General features: G+C 45.6%; 2 protein-coding genes and 1 non-coding gene across 3 annotated transcripts in view; all 3 read left to right on the top strand.

Annotated features, from left to right (window-relative positions):
* The first annotated feature begins 7,407 nt into the window (after nt 1–7,407).
* Nucleotides 7,408–7,498, top strand: Mir3593 (microRNA 3593). Its single transcript, NR_037394.1, has one exon. It is a non-coding gene; the product is annotated as a microRNA 3593 (primary transcript).
* Nucleotides 7,499–7,766: 268 nt separating this feature from the next.
* Ralgapa1 (Ral GTPase activating protein catalytic subunit alpha 1) overlaps nt 7,767–18,359 on the top strand; it is a 274,933-nt gene continuing 264,340 nt past the window's right edge. Inside the window, exon 1 of the mRNA NM_020083.4 lies at nt 7,767–7,883. Within this exon, the coding sequence (NP_064468.4) occupies nt 7,778–7,883 (106 nt within the window). The 5' untranslated portion in view covers nt 7,767–7,777. The remainder of the gene's footprint in view (nt 7,884–18,359) is intronic.
* On the top strand, nt 7,999–17,541 carry Ftl1l2 (ferritin light chain 1 like 2). Its single transcript, XM_039113181.2, has 2 exons — nt 7,999–8,309; nt 16,618–17,541. Exon 2 carries the CDS (start codon nt 16,817–16,819, stop codon nt 17,366–17,368), a length of 552 nt encoding a protein of 183 aa, XP_038969109.1. The 5' UTR covers nt 7,999–8,309; nt 16,618–16,816; the 3' UTR covers nt 17,369–17,541.

The raw sequence follows: 18,359 nt of genomic DNA, 5'->3' as shown, positions 1-18,359 counted from the left end.
TGATCTTTATAAAACTGCCACTTTTGGATTTTTAGTGAGATGGTCACAATTATTAACAGAAGTTGTCAAAATAGTCTCCCTTTCTGATTGCATAGAGACATGGGACCAGGGTTTTGGGTTTTTTTTCTCACATACTTTAAGCAAAGGGTGGTATCACATGATAAGACTCTAGCTGACTTCTACTTAGACATAAAAGAACTTGGGGGTAAGTCCAACAGTAGTACTTTCCTAACTACTTTTGTTTAGAAAAGATTTTCAGAGGGGCTGAGGATGTAGATCAGTTGGTAGAGTGTTTGCCTAACATACATGTGGGTCTGGGTTCAATCCCAGCAGTACAGAAAACAGTGTGGTTGTGAGTGCTTGGAATTCTGGTACTCCTGAGGTGAGAGCAGGAAGGTCAGAAGTTCAAGGTCATCGTTGACTACATACACATTTGAAGTAGGTCTGGGATACAGAATATTCTGTCTCAGAAAAAAAGTTCACCATGCTGCCATCTCAGGTGAACATATTTACATGTCAGTGCTTAAAAGACATAGACTCCTTATTGTCTTTTTCTCCCATTCTCTGAACTTCATTCTTACTTGAACTAAATGTCATATTCTGATATTTTAAGACTTTAAAAGTAATTGAATTTCCACAGTTGATACTACACACCTGGTCTTAGTTAAAGTCCTCTTAGTGGTCTCACAGATGATACAGATGAAAAACAACATTAAAAATATGGGGCTGGGCATGCAACTTAGTGTTAGAAGACCCCGAGAGTTTTGTTTTGTTTTGTTTTATTTTGTTTTGTTTTGTTTTTTTCCCACACTTTAAACAAAAGATGGTATCACATGATAAGCATCTAGCTTTTGTGTGGCCAGCACGACTTATGTATTATAAGAACAGGTCTTTGTTTCCAGTGATAAAACCCAGTCCTCATTTGTCAAGCTGTGGCCTTAGAGGGCACCTGTACTCATGTGCACACATATGGATACACATACATGCATATAATAAAAAGTGATAAAAGTAAATGCAGAAGACTGCAGAGACCAGGGGTGGAGCTGAGTGCCTTTCAATCCCAGAAGTCAGGAGGCAGAGTCAGCCAGGATTAACAATGAGACTCTGCCTGAAGGTGAATGAATGAATGAATGAATGTAGAAATTAACTGAGGAAGGTACTCAATGGTAAACCTTCTGTCTTCATAGCATGTGAACACAGACAGAAATACACACAAAAGACGACTGCACTAGTTTTTGTTGATTAAAAACAAAAGTTGATTTTTTTTTTTTGGTAAAGGCAGAGAATGATTTTTATAAAGCAAACAGAAACAAGGAAATTCTACTTTGTAAATGCAATCACTATTTGGGAATAGTTTTTCACCCTTTTTTTCAAATCATTTTACAAATAATTGATAGTGTACATATTTTCACATTGTATCCACTTTATTTTTTATTTTTTGCAGTGCTAGGGACTGGAACACGTATCTGTTATTTTCTGTCTAGCATTGCCAAGTATCTTCCATACCAGGAAGCGTCTTAGGGGTCAACAAGATAGCTCAGAAGGTAAGCCGATCTGTGAGTCAAGCCTGATGAACTGAATTTAATCCCTGGAATCCAGGGTAGAAGGAGAGCACTGACTCCCATAAACTGAGCTCTGACTGCCACACATGTTCATATAAGTGCACATGCCCACACACATAACCATACACACAGAAATACATGTAAAATAAACAAAGTCTTCATAGCTGGGTGCAATGTTGTATATTGATAACTGCAGCACTGAGAAGCCTGAGGTGAAGGGACTGAGAGTTCAAGGCTAGCCTGGGCTAAACAGTAAAACCTTGCCTCAAAAGCAAGACCCCTAAAGCTATACAGGCAGTTGCTGCTGCTACTGGTTGCACATCCGGAGCAGATGGGAAGACCCTGTTGCTGAAGACAGCCACATGCATTTGATGCAGATGTCCTGCAAGCACTGGGCTAGAAGCCACCCCTACTCCTACTCTGGCCTATGCAGGCTTCTGGGGGGAAATTGGGTTTTTTTTGGGGGGGGTGCTAATAATTATTTATTTATTTACATCCCAAATGCTGCCCTCCCTTTTCCTCCCTCGATCCCTCACCCCTTCTCCTCTGGGAGGGTGGGGTCCTCCTCAGTATGCCCCTAACCTGGTGTATCAAGTCTTTGATAGTTTAGGTGCCTCCTCTTCCACTGAGGCCAGACAGGGCAACCCCAGTAAACCTACAGCTTTCGGGAGAGCCTCTGTTCCAGTAGTGGGTAGTGTTCATGTCTTGGCATAAGCTAGAACCATTTGAGAGGAGGTAACCTCAAAAATTGCCTCTATAACACTGTGCTGAGACCCTTTAATATAGTTTCTCATGTAGTGACACCCCAATCATAAAATTATTTTTGTTGCTACTTCATAACTGTAATTTCCTACTATTATGTTGTAAGTTATAATGTAAATGACTGTTCTCCAATGGTGACCCCTGTGAGAGGGTCATTCAACCCTCAAAGGGGTCTGGACCACAGGTTGAGAACTGCTGCTCCAATCAGACTGTAAGCACGGCATTTTCTTAATTAGTGATGGATGTAGCCTCCTCTACGGTCTGTCCAGAGAGCTAGGTCAAAGCAGGCAGAGCAAAGGTAAGCAGTATTCCATCATGGCTTCTGCATCAGTTCCTGCAGTCAAGTTCCTGCCCTGAGTTCTTGTTATGAACAGTGATGGGGAAGTGAACACAAAATAAACCCTTACTTCTCCAAGTTGCTTCTGGTCAGGGTGCTTCATCACTCCAAACCCTAAGACAGAGGCATTTCCTCAGTTGAGGTCCTCTCCCAGATGACTCTAGCTTATGTCAAGGTGACAGTAACACATATGACATTTCTTTCTTTCTTTCCTATTTATTTATTTATCATTTTCTTTGGTTTCTCAAGACAAAGATTCTTGGTGTCCTGGGACTTAAGACAAAGCCCTGGCTGTCCTGCAACTCACTCTGTAGACGAGGCTGGCCTTGAACTCAGGAGATTTCTGCCATGGCCTCTTGAGTGCTGGGATTAAAGGCATGTGCCACCACAACCTGGCCATGGTAGAGTTTTTCAGGTTATTGTCAGGTCCAAAGGAAATCCAGTTCCCTCAAATTCCAAAAGGCAGATGGAATGAACAGCTGACTGTGGTGCCTATTAGCACACCAACGTCTGTGCTGGCTTCCCGGCCCCTCAGCACCACAAGAGCTCAGCACACATCTCAAGGCCCATGCTGGCTTCCCGGCCCCCTCAGCACCACAAGAGCTCAGCACACATCTCAAGGCCCATGCTGGCTTCCCGGCCCCCTCAGCACCACAAGAGCTCAGCACACATCTCAAGGCCCATGCTGGCTTCCCGGCCCCCTCAGCACCACAAGAGCTCAGCACACATCTCAAGGCCCATGCTGGCTTCCCGGCCCCCTCAGCACCACAAGAGCTCAGCACACATCTCAAGGCCCATGCTGGCTTCCCGGGCCCCTCAGCACCACAAGAACTCAGCACACATCTCAAGGCCCATGCTGGCTTCCCGGCCCCTCAGCACCGCAAGAACTCAGCACACATCTCAAGGCCCATGCTGGCATCCCGGCCCCCTCAGCACCACAAGAGCTCAGCACACATCTCAAGGCCCATGCTGGCTTCCCGGCCCCCTCAGCACCACAAGAGCTCAGCACACATCTCAAGGCCCATGCTGGCATCCTGGCCCCCTCAGCACCACAAGAACTCAGCACACATCTCAAGGCCCATGCTGGCATCCCGGGCCCCTCAGCACCACAAGAACTCAGCACACATCTCAAGGCCCATGCTGGCTTCCCGGCCCCCTCAGCACCACAAGAACTCAGCACACATCTCAAGGCCCATGCTGGCATCCTGGCCCCCTCAGCACCACAAGAACTCAGCACACATCTCAAGGCCCATGCTGGCTTCCCGGCCCCTCAGTACCACAAGAACTCAGCACACATCTCAAGGCCCATGCTGGCATCCCGGCCCCCTCAGCACCACAAGAGCTCAGCACACATCTCAAGGCCCATGCTGGCATCCCGGCCCCCTCAGCACCACAAGAACTCAGCACACATCTCAAGGCCCATGCTGGCATCCCGGCCCCCTCAGCACCACAAGAACTCAGCACACATCTCAAGGCCCATGCTGGCTTCCCGGCCCCCTCAGCACCACAAGAACTCAGCACACATCTCAAGGCCCATGCTGGCTTCCCGGCCCCCTCAGCACCACAAGAACTCAGCACACATCTCAAGGCCCATGCTGGCTTCCCGGCCCCCTCAGCACCACAAGAACTCAGCACACATCTCAAGGCCCATGCTGGCTTCCCGGCCCCCTCAGCACCACAAGAGCTCAGCACACATCTCAAGGCCCATGCTGGCATCCTGGCCCCCTCAGCACCACAAGAGCTCAGCACACATCTCAAGGCCCATGCTGGCATCCTGGCCCCCTCAGCACCACAAGAGCTCAGCACACATCTCAAGGCCCATGCTGGCATCCTGGCCCCTCAGCACCACAAGAACTCAGCACATATCTCAAGGCCCATGCTGGCATCCTGGCCCCCTCAGCACCACAAGAGCTCAGCACACATCTCAAGGCCCATGCTGGCATCCTGGCCCCTCAGCACCACAAGAACTCAGCACACATCTCAAGGCCCATGCTGGCTTCCCGGCCCCCTCAGCACCACAAGAGCTCAGCACACATCTCAAGGCCCATGCTGGCTTCCTGGCCCCTCAGCACCACAAGAACTCAGCACACATCTCAAGGCCCATGCTGGCTTCCCGGCCCCTCAGCACCACAAGAACTCAGCACACATCTCAAGGCCCATGCTGGCTTCCCGGCCCCTCAGCACCACAAGAGCTCAGCACACATCTCAAGGCCCATGCTGGCTTCCCGGCCCCCTCAGCACCACAAGAGCTCAGCACACATCTCAAGGCCCATGCTGGCATCCTGGCCCCCTCAGCACCACAAGAACTCAGCACACATCTCAAGACCCATGCTGGCATCCTGGCCCCCTCACCTCCTTCCCTACCCTGACCTGCCTCCAGCACACAGGCTTCTGCCCCGGCTCCTCATTCTCCTCCTAACCTGCTATTTCTCCATATCACTCTCTGGTCGTCAGCACTTTCCTTCTCTCTCTTCTCTATGCTCCTTCCCACCTCTCTCTGCTCTGCTCCTGCCTCTCTTCCAGCCAGGCCCAGTCTGCCCTCCATGTGTGGTCTATTGCTTTCTCCCTCTCCTCTCTGGACAATGCCAGATGCCTCTGGCTATATATCTACAATGAAACCACACCATGGAGTGGTCATGTCGTCAGTTTATACAGTTAGAAATGCCTTAATATTTCACGCAGACTTTTTTCCCCGACATTTCTTTTTAAAAGAGTTCTAAAAATGGAACTTTTGAATCAGCTTTGTCTTAGGGTTTCATGGCTGTGAAGAGACACGGTGACCAAGGCAGCTCTTATAAAGTCAAACATTTGATTGGGGCTGGCTTACTGGTTCAGAGGTTCAGTCCATTATCATCATGGTGGGAAGCGTAGCAGCATGGAGGAATACTTGGTGCAGGAGGAGACTGGATTCCACACTGGGCAGAGCTGGAGCATCGGAGACCTCAAAGCCCACCTCCACAGCAGCACAAGTCCTCTAACAAGGCCACACCTACTTCAACAAGGCCACAACTCCTAACAGAGTCACTCCCTAGGGCCAAGCATTCAAACACATGAATCTGTGAGGACCATACCTATTCAAACCACCACAAGATTGCACAAACGTTTTAAAGTATCTTGTTAGTTTTTTCAGAAGCCTCCTACTAATTACTGCTATTCTTAATAGGCCGTGGGAGTTCCTACTGTTGTACTCACTGGTGAATTACTATTTGAAGACGAACGTTACTGACAATACACCACTGTTAAAAAAATGTTATGTCGAATGAAAGAAGCTAGACAAAATAAGAGTATTTTGTAGATTTTATGTATTCTGTAGATTTTATGTAAAACTCTAAAAGAAGGGAGCTGGAGAGATGGCTCAGTGGTTAGGGGAGCATATACTCTTGCAGAGGACCCAAGCTTGATTTGCAGTACCAAGGAGTCTGGGTGGCTCACAACTGCCTGTAAGTACAGCCTCAAATGGCACCAACACTAATGTTTGTGTAGGTGTACACATATGCACATGTACATACACACACAGATTCAAAAAAAAATAAAAATAAATCAGCTCAGTGGTTAAGGACCTAGGATCAATTCCCAGCACCCACCTGGCAACTCACATCTGTGTGTAACTCCAGTTCCAGAAGGCTCTGACCCCATCTTACAGACATACATGCAGGCCAAACACCAAAACAAGCACGCAAACACACTGGACAGTGCTGGCACATGCCTTTAATCTCAGCACTCTGGAGGCAGAAGCAGGTGGATCTCTGAGTTTGAGGCCAGCTTGATCTACAGAGTGACTTCCAGGGCCGCCAGGGCTACACAGAGAAACCCTGTCTTGGAAAACCAAATCAAATCAAAACTAAACAAACAAACAAATAAATCATTTAAAGTCTCTAAAGAAAAAACACAAACAAAACTGTCTAACAAATACGGATTCAGAGTGACGGAAGGCAGATCAGCAGGTGACTGGGCACGAGGGATAGGCAATGACAGAAAAGCCAGAGTCTAGAATTCTGTGGTTATCTCCCTATGTTTTGTCTTGTGTTTGAGACATGGTCTAATGTAGCTGACCTTGACCTTAAATTATGTTTTGCCTCTCAAATCCTGCTACAACACCAGAGCACTACCACACTTAGCTGTTTTAGGCAGTTTTCTTCGGATTTATGCGAGTACTTCACATCCTAAGACAGCCTTCCTTTAAAATCATCCAGATTTCTTAATTTTTCTCTCTAATACATGGTAGGACGCATTTACTTATACAAGATATTTTATTTATGTATGTCTTGTTTTTCAGTGCTGGAGATCACCAGCAAACTGCAGCTCTAGTCATGTGCATGTTAATTTAAAGGAAAAGGATATAACACTCCTACGCATCTCTAAAGTACAGTACATTTTTAACCATTATTTTGCAAAACACAGGAAGAATCCAAATTAGAAAGTGAAATCACTGGTAAGGGTTCAGAGCTGGTATCAAGCTGGCCTTGCACATCTGTTCTGATGTTTAAGTTACTAGGAGAGATCGATTTAAAGAGCGAAGATGAAAGATCTTTTCAACAAAAACTCTAGGAACTGTTGTTTACAAGGAGCCCACAGTAGACAACACCCTCCTAAACTTTCTTGCCCTTCTTCATTAGTGCATACACAGGAAACCAAGCGGTTTCAGAGGCAGAAATGAGTTCACGCTAGCATGACGTCACGAGCACTTGACGTCAGAAGGCGGTTGCCACGGGGACCGTTCGCCACCGACGGCAGAGTCGTGAAACTCCATCACCACACGACTGGATTTTGGCCTCCGCAGGGTTGAAGCTGCTAGAGAAGCTTCAACCTTAAGGGGGCCTCAGGGAGAGAGGAGTGGCGCCGCGGCGGAGCGCTCCATCTCCGCGGCTGTGGGGTCCCGGCCACGGCCTGGGCGGCGGCGGCCGCTCCCCGTCTCCTCGTCGCTGCAGCGCGCGGGGCGGATCCGCCATATTGGAGCCGGGGCTGCAGGTTCCGTGCAGCGGCAGCGCGAGGCGGGCCTGGCCGCGGGGCCCGCGGGGCTGGGGAACGCATGAGCCGCCGCGGCTAGCCTCTTCCCCGCCCACCGCCTGCGCTGGGTCGTCGGGACCCGGCCGGGAGGGGCCGCGGCGGCCGCAGGATGTTCTCTAAGAAGCCGCACGGGGACGTGAAGAAGTCCACCCAGAAGGTGCTGGACACCAAGAAGGACGCGCTGACCCGCCTCAAGCACCTGCGCATCGTCATCGGTGAGGAGAGTAGTGACCCGGGGCACAGCCGCGGCCTCGCTGCCCTGGCCTGTCACCCCGCGAGCTCCGGGGCTCGCCCTCGCGACCTGGCGCGGTCGGGAGTGAGGGCCGGCAGCGCCTCTGCCCACGCGCGGGAGGGCGGACGGTGAGGGAAGGGGGCGGCTTGGCAGTTGGTATAAACCAGTCAGCACCAGCTCGGAGAGATCCACGTTTGAGTTCCTGGTCTGATTCTTTAAAAAAAAAAAAAAAAATGTCAGGCCAGAAACTTAAGTCCTTGATGAGACTTCAGGGACACTTGGTGTGGGTAATGGTGTTTAGAGGGTGTGTTTGCCATGACTGACTACTGCCATCCCCACCCGAGTAGAAAGAAAAGCAGAGTGCTGGCTCGGCCAGTGTAACCCGTAGTCTTTCAAGTTTTTTTGGCAGGTGAGGGCCTGGAGGAAGCAATTACACCTCTTTGGGAAGTGGGTGGTTCCTGAAGCTTGTGGAAAGAACCCCGCCCTACACCCTGTTCTTCATTTGCTGTCCTTTTAGAAGGAAAACTAATGACAGAGAACGAGATTCTCGAGAACTATACAGAATTCAGTTTTCATTAAAAATTTCTTACTCTCCACCATCTTCAACTTGAGTTTCTCTAAAGACCTAAATTTGGGATAAAGTGTTAAACGGGGATTTTTGGATACCTGATCATAGACAACATTGCTAAAGGCCAAACTGTGTACTTATGGGACTTTTGATTCTGTACTTGTTTTTTTGGTTTTGTTGTTGTTTGTTTGTTTGTTTTTTGTTTTTTTTGTTGGGTTTTTTTATGAAGAAATTTGAGGTAAAAAGGAGAGTCATTCAGGGCTTACGTATAGAATAATACGGTAACTGAGGTTAGAGGCCACATGACTGGATTCTAAGTCAAAGTTTATCTTCTCAAGCTGTTTTCCTAACTTCTGCCTATTTTGGAAAGTGACTTATATGTTTAGTGGTGTGTCCTCTGTTTCATGGGTGGACTTCTCTACTGTGTTGTGACTAATACCACTAGTAATACCCAACAATTGTGTTAACTGTCTACAAAGGGTTTCACATGAATTAGTACAATGTAGCTTGACAGTCTGTCTAGAAATAGAGATATTATTGCCGTTTTTAAAAATATAAACGAGCAAGTTGAAGGTAAGCAATGGATGGAGCCAACGGAGACTGAATCCCAAACGAAGCCCAGATTTTCTGTCTCTAATTTTTTTTCAGCCTTCCTACATGTCTGACAGCTAATCTTTATCACAAGTACATGCTCCTATGATATACTGTGAAAGCAATCAGATCCATCTTACCTAAACCTTTTAAATATGGGCGAGGTTTTTAAACATTTTCATTCTGGATGAAGTTTATGAAAAGATATGCTGAGACATACAAAGTCGTTGAACACGTAGATGTATTACAAAATCATGGCAGTTGAAACTTGACACTTGATGCAACCAGACTCTGACTTGCGACAAGCCGTACGTAGACTGCATAATTGCAGAGCTGTAAAGCTCACTTACAGCAGGACATTGAGAGTTCCTAAATTAATTGCCAGGGTTGATTACCGATTGGTTTATATTTCTTTGGCACAGAGACTTTTGTGGTTGTGTGTGTGTTTTGTAACTTGGGAAACATGAGATGTATTACTACCACACATGTTGGTTATTTTATACAACCTGGTTTGTATTTTATACAGATCTCAGTTTGAAAATAGAATACTTAAAAAAAACTTTTTTTTTTTAATTTAAGGAGTCTTTTTACAAAATGAAATCACCAGGGATGTCTTACTTTCAAACCTCAAACCTTCAGGTGTTGAATATTCTTACAGACCTGTGCCCTTGAGAAGCCCACACTAACGTAGCTGTAGAGGCATGGTTCTTAGGCAAGCACATTGTGTCAGCAGCAGTTGGTCACGTCTGGAAACACTTGTTCTGTGGGCAGTTGCATACTACGTATAGTAGCTAGATGCTGCCCTAAGTGTCAGGATAGCAGGTTCTGAGACCTTGTCATAATGTGTACTAAAAGATGAACCCCCAGATGCTAGGGTTGGTTTTAAGTTCTCTCCCTCTGCCTCTGGGCTAGGAACTGAACTGGGGACTCAAGTGTGCTAGCGGGCACTTTGTTGCTGAGCAATATTTCAGCTTCAATATTTAATGGTTAAGTTATTTCATCTAAAATAGGATTGGTATGGGTTCTAAGAAAATGAGTGAGAGAAATAGACAAAGTTGAACACTTAGAAGCTTGCTGGCTGGTATCCTGTTTGTAGTTGGAAGAGCTATTCTTAAATCCCTTTTGGAAATAAATAGGGTTTTAAGGAAATACAATGAAGAAACTGCTAGTAACACACAGAAAACCATATTCACTAGGGGTATTTACTCAGTACATGCAGATAATAAAATATCAACTCCCTTAGAAAAGTATGTCTAGGCATGATCTGTCTCCTGTCTGCATCACTGATCTACAACGGCTTTACTTTGGTCTTCTGTATAGTTCCTTACTCGTTGGCAAGAGATCTGTAGGAATGTCCAACATTCGAACTTCTTTAAAGATGTCTTCAGTGCTTTTCATTTAAAGAAATTTATATATTTTATTTTTCTTATCTGTATATATGCCTGTGCATTACATATGTTCTTTGGTACCCACGGAAGCCAGAAGAGGGTGTTTGATCCCCTAGAACTGGAGTTGTGGATAGTTTAGGCTACCATATGGGTGCTAGGACTTAAATCTCTAGATTCTCTGGAAAGCAGCCAGTGTTCTAAATTGAGCTACCTCTCCATTGAGCTACCTCTCCAGCCTGCCTGCCTGCCTGGCTTTCTTCCTTAAGTCCTTACATTATTAAAAAAGCAAAAAGGGGTGTTCATCTTCTTTTCCTTAAAAATTATTATATAAAAACTTAAAACTTAAATATGCAGTAGTAACCTTTTTCTTGGCATGTGTGTTTCCACTGTAGTGAAAATTCCACTTAAACTTAGAGATTTTAGCCAGTGGTAATGATGGCCTTCAATGCCAAGGCAGGAGAATTACAAGTCAAGACACTCTGGGCTACAGCCAGATAGGGAGTCCCATGGCAGCCAGGGCTACTTAGTGAGACTCTGTCTAAAAAATATTAAACTCTCCTCTGATGGATTTAAATTTCAAATCTGCTGGCTGCTTATTGATCATTATATCATGTATTTGGTTTGCAGGAAGTAAAAGAGTTAAGTGAGAAAAAAAAAAGTCCTTGTCTGGTTTCTAGAGTTTATTGGTATTTTTTTACTTCCCACTTCTCTTACAACTAGTAGCTTTAAGATATAACAGTGATAGGGTAGTAATGTTAGTACAGGTAAAGTGACTAAAATAGCTCTGGGCTATTTTGGAAATGTTAGTTTGCATCTACTTAAAGTCATCTGGATTTAAAAACACAAGGGCTTATTTAGCTAAGAATGGGTTATTGCTAGATCATTCTAATAGCTTTGTTAATATATAGTTTTCATTCAATAAAATTGCTTTTATTTAACATTTTTACAGTAATTTTAACAAAGGAGTTCCTCATGAAATCGACAGTAGACTTACCCAAACAAGATAAATATAGCTAGGGCTTGGGCATGAAGCTCAGTAATAAAATATGCAGTTTGTACAAGGCCCAGGAGCTCTCTTTTCCACAACACAAGAAACAGAAACAGAAGAGCTGGGGCTGTAGCTCAGTGGTACAGTGCTTGCTTAGCATGCTCGAGGGTCCCAGGTTCATTGTCTACTACTGCCAGCACAACTAAGCAACATACCTATAGCCAGATACATAAAATAGTGAATGTTATGTTTTAACCTCCCAAAGTTCCTCATGCTCCCCTTTCTCCTCCTCAGATTGTGCCTTCCTATCCAACTGTGCACAAATTCCAATGTGCTTTTTAAATTTGTATTTTGTAGAGTTTTATGTAAATGGGATTACATAGCACATTAACTGAAACTTCATTTTATTTTACTGAGCCTCATTGTTTTGAAACCCATTTGTGTTGTCCTCTGGTGTCAGTGGTTTGTTCTTATTCTTGACTCGTAGTCTGCTAGAGCACACAGTTTCTCCACTTAACTGTGACTGACATGTGGTTGTTTGGGACTGTTACAGATGCTGCTGCTGTGAAGTGTGCTTGAATAGATTGAAGTGTGCTGGACTTTTCATTCCCGGTGGTTAGACACCTAGGGATGGGAAGGTCAGACAATGTGCTAGCAGTATATCTTTGACATTTGAGAAACTGCCAGGCCAGGGGCAGTAGCCAATGCCTATAATCTCAGCACTTGGGAGGCTGAGTCAGGAGGATTGCCTCAAGTTTGAATCTTCATAAATGAGTTAGTCTGGCCGGGGCTACATAATGAGAGAGACTTTGTCTCAGGATTGCCTTAAGTTTGAATCTACATAAATGAGTTAGTCTAGCCTGGACTACAGAATGAGAGAGACTTTGTCTCAACAACAAAATGACAAAAGAAACTGCCAATCTCTTTTTCATTGTTTAACATTTCAATAGTAGTGTGAGGGTATCACTGCTCTGTGTGAGGAGGCCTCTCTGTTTCGGCCTTGTAGTGTGTGCTGGTCATGTCTGACAGTCTGTGCTTATTTCCAGTGTGTAACTTTTTTGGTACACTTCCTCTTGAAATTCCACACTTTTATAGTGTGTGTGTGTGTGTGTGTGTGTGTGTGTGTGTGTGTGTGTGCACATGAGCACATGGAGGATGGAATATTGAGATTATGAGTATATCTGGATTCTTACCTTCTTATCATCATCATTGCTGGGCAGGGTCTCTAAACTGAATCCGGAGCTGCTGCTTTTTTTTTTTTTTTTAAGATTTATTATTTATTTTAGTTATGTGAGTACACTGTAGCTGTCTTCAGACACACCAGAAGATGGTGTCAGATCTCATTAAAGATGGTTCTGAGCCATCATGTGGTAGCTGGGAATTGAACTCAGGACCTCTGGAAGAGCAGTCAGTGCTCTTAACCACTGAGCCATCTCTCCAGCCCCTCCAGAGCTTCTTGGTACCAGCTAGTGAGCAAGCCAGCTTGCTCCAGGAATCACCTGTCCCTACCTTCCAAGCTTGGGGCTTGGGATCTGAGTACTGGTCCTAAGAACTTGTAGGCAAGTTCTTTACCTGCTGGGCCATCTCCTCTGCCATCATCACAGTTTTTAAATTGTGTTGTTTTCTAACTTAGTTTTGAAAGTTCTTTTTTTTTTTTTAAATTGGGTATTTTTAATTTACATTTCAAATGTTACTCCCTTTCCCTGTTTCCCAGCCATAAGCCCCCTATCCCCTCCCCTTCTATAAGGGTGTTCCCCCTCCCCAAGCACTCCCCCTACCCACCCCCTGACATTTGCCTTACACTGGGTGGGGGGGTCCAGCCTTGGCAGAACCAAGGCCTTCTCCTCCCATTGGTGCCCAACAAGGCCATCCTCTGCTACATATGCAGCTGGAGTCATGGGTCTCTCCATGTGTACTCTCTGGGTAGTGGTTTAGTCCCTGGGAATGCTGGTTGATTGGCATTGTTGTTCTTATGGGGTTGCAAACCCCTTCAGCTCCTTTAATCTTTTCTCTAATTACTCCAATGGGGACCCTGTTTTCAGTTCAATGGTTTGCTGCTAGCATTCGCCTCTGTATTTGTCATGCTCTGGCTGTGCCTCTCAGGAGACAGCTATATCAGGCTCCTGTCAGCATGTACTTTTTGGCTTCATCAATATTGTCTGGGTTTGGTGGCTGCATATATACGGGCTGTGTACCCAGGTGGGACAGGCACTAAATGGCCATTCCTTCAGTCTCTGCTCCAAACTTTATCTCCTCCTCTGAGTAATTTTGTTCCCCCTTTTTTTGGTTTTTTTTTTTTTCGGAGCTGGGGACCGGAGCTAGGGACCGAACCCAGGGCCTTGCGCTCGCTAGGCAAGCGCTCTACCGCTGAGCTAAATCCCCAACCCCTTGTTCCCCCTTTTAAGGAGGACTGAAGGGGCTGGGGATTTAGCTCAGTGGTAGAGCGCTTACCTAGGAAGCGCAAGGCCCTGGGTTCGGTCCCCAGCTCCGAAAAAAGAACCAAAAAAAAAGGAGGACTGAAGCATCCACACTTTGGTCATCCTTCTTCTTGAGCTTCATGTGGTCTGTGGATTGTATCTTGGGTAATCTGAGCTTTTGGGCTAATATCCACTTATCAGTGAGTGCATACTATGTGTGTTTTTCTGTGATTGGGTTACCTCACTCAGGGTGATATTTTCTAGTTCCATCCATTTGCCTATGATTTTCATGAAGTCATTGTTTTTGATAGTTGAATAGTACTCCAATGTGTAGATGTACCACATTTTCTGTATCCATTCCTCTGTTGAAGGGCATCTGGGTTCTTTCCAGCTTCTGGCTATTATAAATAAGGCTGCTATGAACATAGTGGAGCATGTGTCTTTGTTGTATGTTGGGGCATCTTTTGGGTATATGCCCAAGAGAGGTATTGCTGGGTCCTCAGGTAGTACAATGTCCAATTTTCTGAGGAACCTCCAGACTGATTTCCAGAGTGGTTGTACCAGTCTGCAGTCCCACCAACAATGGAGGAGTGTTCCTCTTTCTCCATATCCTCACCAGCATCTGCTGTCACCTCAGGTTTTGATCTTGAAAGTTCTTTATTTATTTGGTATACATGTTTTTGAGGGTTTGTTTTGTTTTCTCAATGCTCAAGATGAAACCAGGACCTTGAGTTTAGTCAGGTGCTCCAGTGCCAGCAGCACCCTAGCCATTTACGACAAGTATTTTCACCAACTAAATGACTTGTGGAGAATTCTAACCTCCAGTTCTGACCAATTGTGGGTCATCTTTCCATTCCCTTTAAACCTTTATTTTAATTCAATGTTTATAGGTGTTTTCTCTGCATGTGTGTTTGTGTACCACGTGTGTGGGGTGCCCACACAGGCCAGGAGAATGTGTCAGGTCACCTGAGACTGAGGTTGTCAGTGTTTGTGAGCTGCCACATGGGTGCTGGGAGTCAAATGCTGCTTGTCTGGAAGAGTAGCCAGTGTTCTTACCACAGAGCCAATTCTCCCTCCCCTAGCATTCTTAATTTTGATTAAATATTTGTGTTGGGGATGGAGCTCAGGCAAGAATGTTTGCCTGCTTTGTACAGATTCTTGGGTTTCATTCCCAGCAGGACCACCAACCCCAAAACTTTACCTTATTTAAGAATTTATATTGGGCTGAAGAGATGGCTCAGGGGTTAAGAGCACTGACTGCTCTTCCAGAGGTCCTGAGTTCAATCCCCAGCAACCAAATGGTGGCTCACAACCATCTGTAATGAGATCTGGCGCCCTTTTCTGGTGTGTGTTAAGACAGCTACAGTGTACTCATATAAGTAAAAATTTAAAATAAAAAAATTATATCAGTTTTTTATGCTAATTTTTAGACAATGTCATTTAAAATCTTTGCCTATCTCATAGCTACATATTTTCCTTCATGCTTCTAAAAGTGATACCAGCTTAGGTTTTATTTGGGGCTGTGATTATCTTGAATTTATTTTGCTTTGTAAATGAAATAAAAAGTATGCTATAGAATGCTTCTCCATCCATCTTTATATGTAGATATCCAGTTTTCAGACTTCTGTTTAAGTCCTACTTTATTCAACTGCCGGCCCTTGTGATTTTGTTAAAACCTGGCTGTCTAAATATATGTGGGCCTATTTCTAGTTTGTGTTTTGTTTCCGTGACCTGTGTTATCTGTGCTGGTGCCAATACCACAATGTTTTGATTATTATAACTAAAATAAATCCTGAAACTTAGTGTTTCTTCCAATTTTCTCATTTTCAGAGGTGTTCTTTGTTGTTGCTTTTGCTTTTGAAGAGCCAGACCATTTATATTTCCACATGAGTTTAAGATTAGCTTGTTAAGCCAACCAAGTGCATCACAGTGGCACTTGCCTGTTGTCCCATCTAGCTCGTTGTCCAGCAGCTTCGGGGGCTGAAGCCAAAGGATCATTTATTTGAGGCAGCTACTTGAAGCCTTGTCTGAGCAACATAATGTTGAGACCCTCCAAAATGCAGAAGGGGCTGGAGCGATGGCTCAGTGGTTAAAAGCACTGGCTGTTCTTCCCGAGGTCCTGGTTCAAATGCCAGTACATGGTGGCTGCTGACAACATCTGTAAATCTTACTTCCAGGAATCTAATTCCCTTTCATGGCCTCTGAAGGCACCAGGCATACAAATGGTACACAGAATTATGCAGGCAAAGCATCTACATGCATAAAATAACATTTAAAAAAATGAGAAGTTAGCTTCTCAATTTCTAAACATAACAGCAACCCCTTGGGATTTTGACTGGGACTATTTTGAGTCTGGACAGCAGCCTGGGAAAGTCTGAAGACAATTTGACGCTTTGCATCATGAACCAGGATGTCTCTGCTTACTTATATAGGACTTCTTTACCTTTCTCAGCAGTGTTGTGCTGTGAAGCAGAGTTAACCCCTAAGTGGTTTTCTACCTTTGCAGCTCTTATAACATTATGTTTTAGACAGGCATGGTAGCACATACCTTTGATCTTAGCACTCAGCAGTCAGAAGCAGGTGGATTTCTGAGTTCCAAGCTAGATAATTATACTCCATCTCAAACAAACAAACAAAACTACCAAAAGCAAAACCCCAAGCAAACAGAACCCTCCGAACCACTCCTAAATGTTGTTTTGGTATTTATTTCTGGTTGTAGTTAGTTTAGGGAGATACTAACTTTTAAAAATATTTTTATGGAGCAGCGCTTTGGAGATCCCGAGGATCTGTATCTTGCTTCAACAGTGTTTGGACGGAACAGACCCGGGGACTACCACTTTATTCACTTCCAGCCGCCTTACAAGTCTCTCCAGTCGCAGCCTCCGGGACCATCTCCTTGCCGCCTTCGGCTCCTAGGACCAGCCAGCCCCGTCTTCGCGGTTAGCTCCATACTCCGGATCAGCCATGACCTCTCAGATTCGTCAGAATTATTCCACCGAAGTGGAAGCTGCCGTGAACCGCCTGGTCAACTTGCACCTGCGGGCCTCTTACACCTACCTCTCTCTGGGCTTCTTTTTTGATCGGGATGACGTGGCTTTGGAGGGCGTAGGCCACTTCTTCCGCGAATTGGCCGAGGAGAAGCGCGAGGGCGCCGAGCGTCTCCTCAAGTTGCAGAACGAACGCGGGGGCCGTGCACTCTTCCAGGATGTGCAGAAGCCATCTCAAGATGAGTGGGGTAAAACCCTGGCGGCCATGGAAGCTGCCTTGGCCCTGGAGAAGAACCTGAACCAGGCCCTCTTGGATCTGCACGCCCTGGGCTCTGCCCGCACAGACCCTCACCTCTGTGACTTCTTGGAAAGCCACTTCCTGGATAAGGAGGTGAAGCTCATCAAGAAGATGGGCAACCACCTGACCAACCTCCGTAGGGTGGCAGGGCCACAACCAGTGCAGACTGGCGTGGCCCAGGCATCTCTGGGCGAGTATCTCTTTGAGCGCCTCACTCTGAAGCACGACTAGGCCTCTGTGCCTTCCAAGGGGCTCCCTCCTTTGCTCTGCACCGACCGCCTCAGCACCTCCACCCGAATGAACCTCTAAAGCCACTAGGCAGCTTTGTAACCGCCCTGGAGCCTCTCCCAAGTCTTGGACCAAGTAAAAATAAAGCTTTTTGAAACAGCAAAAAAAAAAAAAAATTATTTTGTGTGTATGAGTGTTTGCTTGCATGTGTGTTTGTGTACCACTTGTGTGTCCGGTGCCTGAGGTCAGAAAAGGTCTTTGGAACCCCTAAAACTGAAGTTACAGATGGTTGTGAGCCGCCACGTGGGGGCTGGGACTCAAACTCAGGTCCTCTGGAAGAACAACCAGTATTTGTATTCACCGAGCCGTCTCTGCCTCACTTCTCCTGACCCTTGGGTGAATTCCATTGGTTTTCTTTTTTTTTCCACTTTCCAATGTGGATGTTTTATTCCTTTTTTTCCCCTTGCCTTCATGTATGTGGTACTGGAAGTAAGAGATCTAGGTCTTAAATAATCCAAGGAAGTACTCTAACACTGAGCTGCACCCCAGTCCATCATGATGATGATGATGATGATGATGATGATGATGATGATGATTATAATATAGATATAAAAATAAACACATTTTATTGTCTATTTTATTTATTTACATTTCAGTTGTTATTCCCCTTTCTAGTTTGCCCTCCACAAATCCCCTATCTCCTCCCCCCACCCCCTTCCTCTATGAGGGTGCTCCCCCACCCATCCACCCACCCACTCACCCACTCCTACCTCACCTCCCTAGCATTCCCCTACACTGGGGCATCGAGCCTCCACAGGACCAAGACACTCCCCTCCCACTGATGCCAGATAAGGCCATCCTCTGCTACATATGCAGCTGGAGCCATGGGTCCCTCCATGTGTACTCTTTAGTTGGTTTGGTCCCTGGGAGCTTTGGGGTGTCTGGTTGGTTGATATTGTTTTTCTTCCTATGGGGTTGCAAACCACCTCAGCTC

This window comes from Rattus norvegicus, chromosome 6 (assembly GCF_036323735.1).
Source record: "Rattus norvegicus strain BN/NHsdMcwi chromosome 6, GRCr8, whole genome shotgun sequence".
Taxonomy (NCBI): Eukaryota; Metazoa; Chordata; class Mammalia; order Rodentia; family Muridae; genus Rattus; species Rattus norvegicus.
Note: the sequence above shows the minus strand (reverse complement) of the source record. Positions and strands in the feature narration are given on the sequence as shown.

Excerpts from the sequence above, each read along its gene's own strand:
- Ftl1l2 (XM_039113181.2), top strand. The coding sequence starts at position 16,817 with ATGACCTCTCAGATTCGTCAGAATTATTCCACCGAAGTGGAAGCTGCC.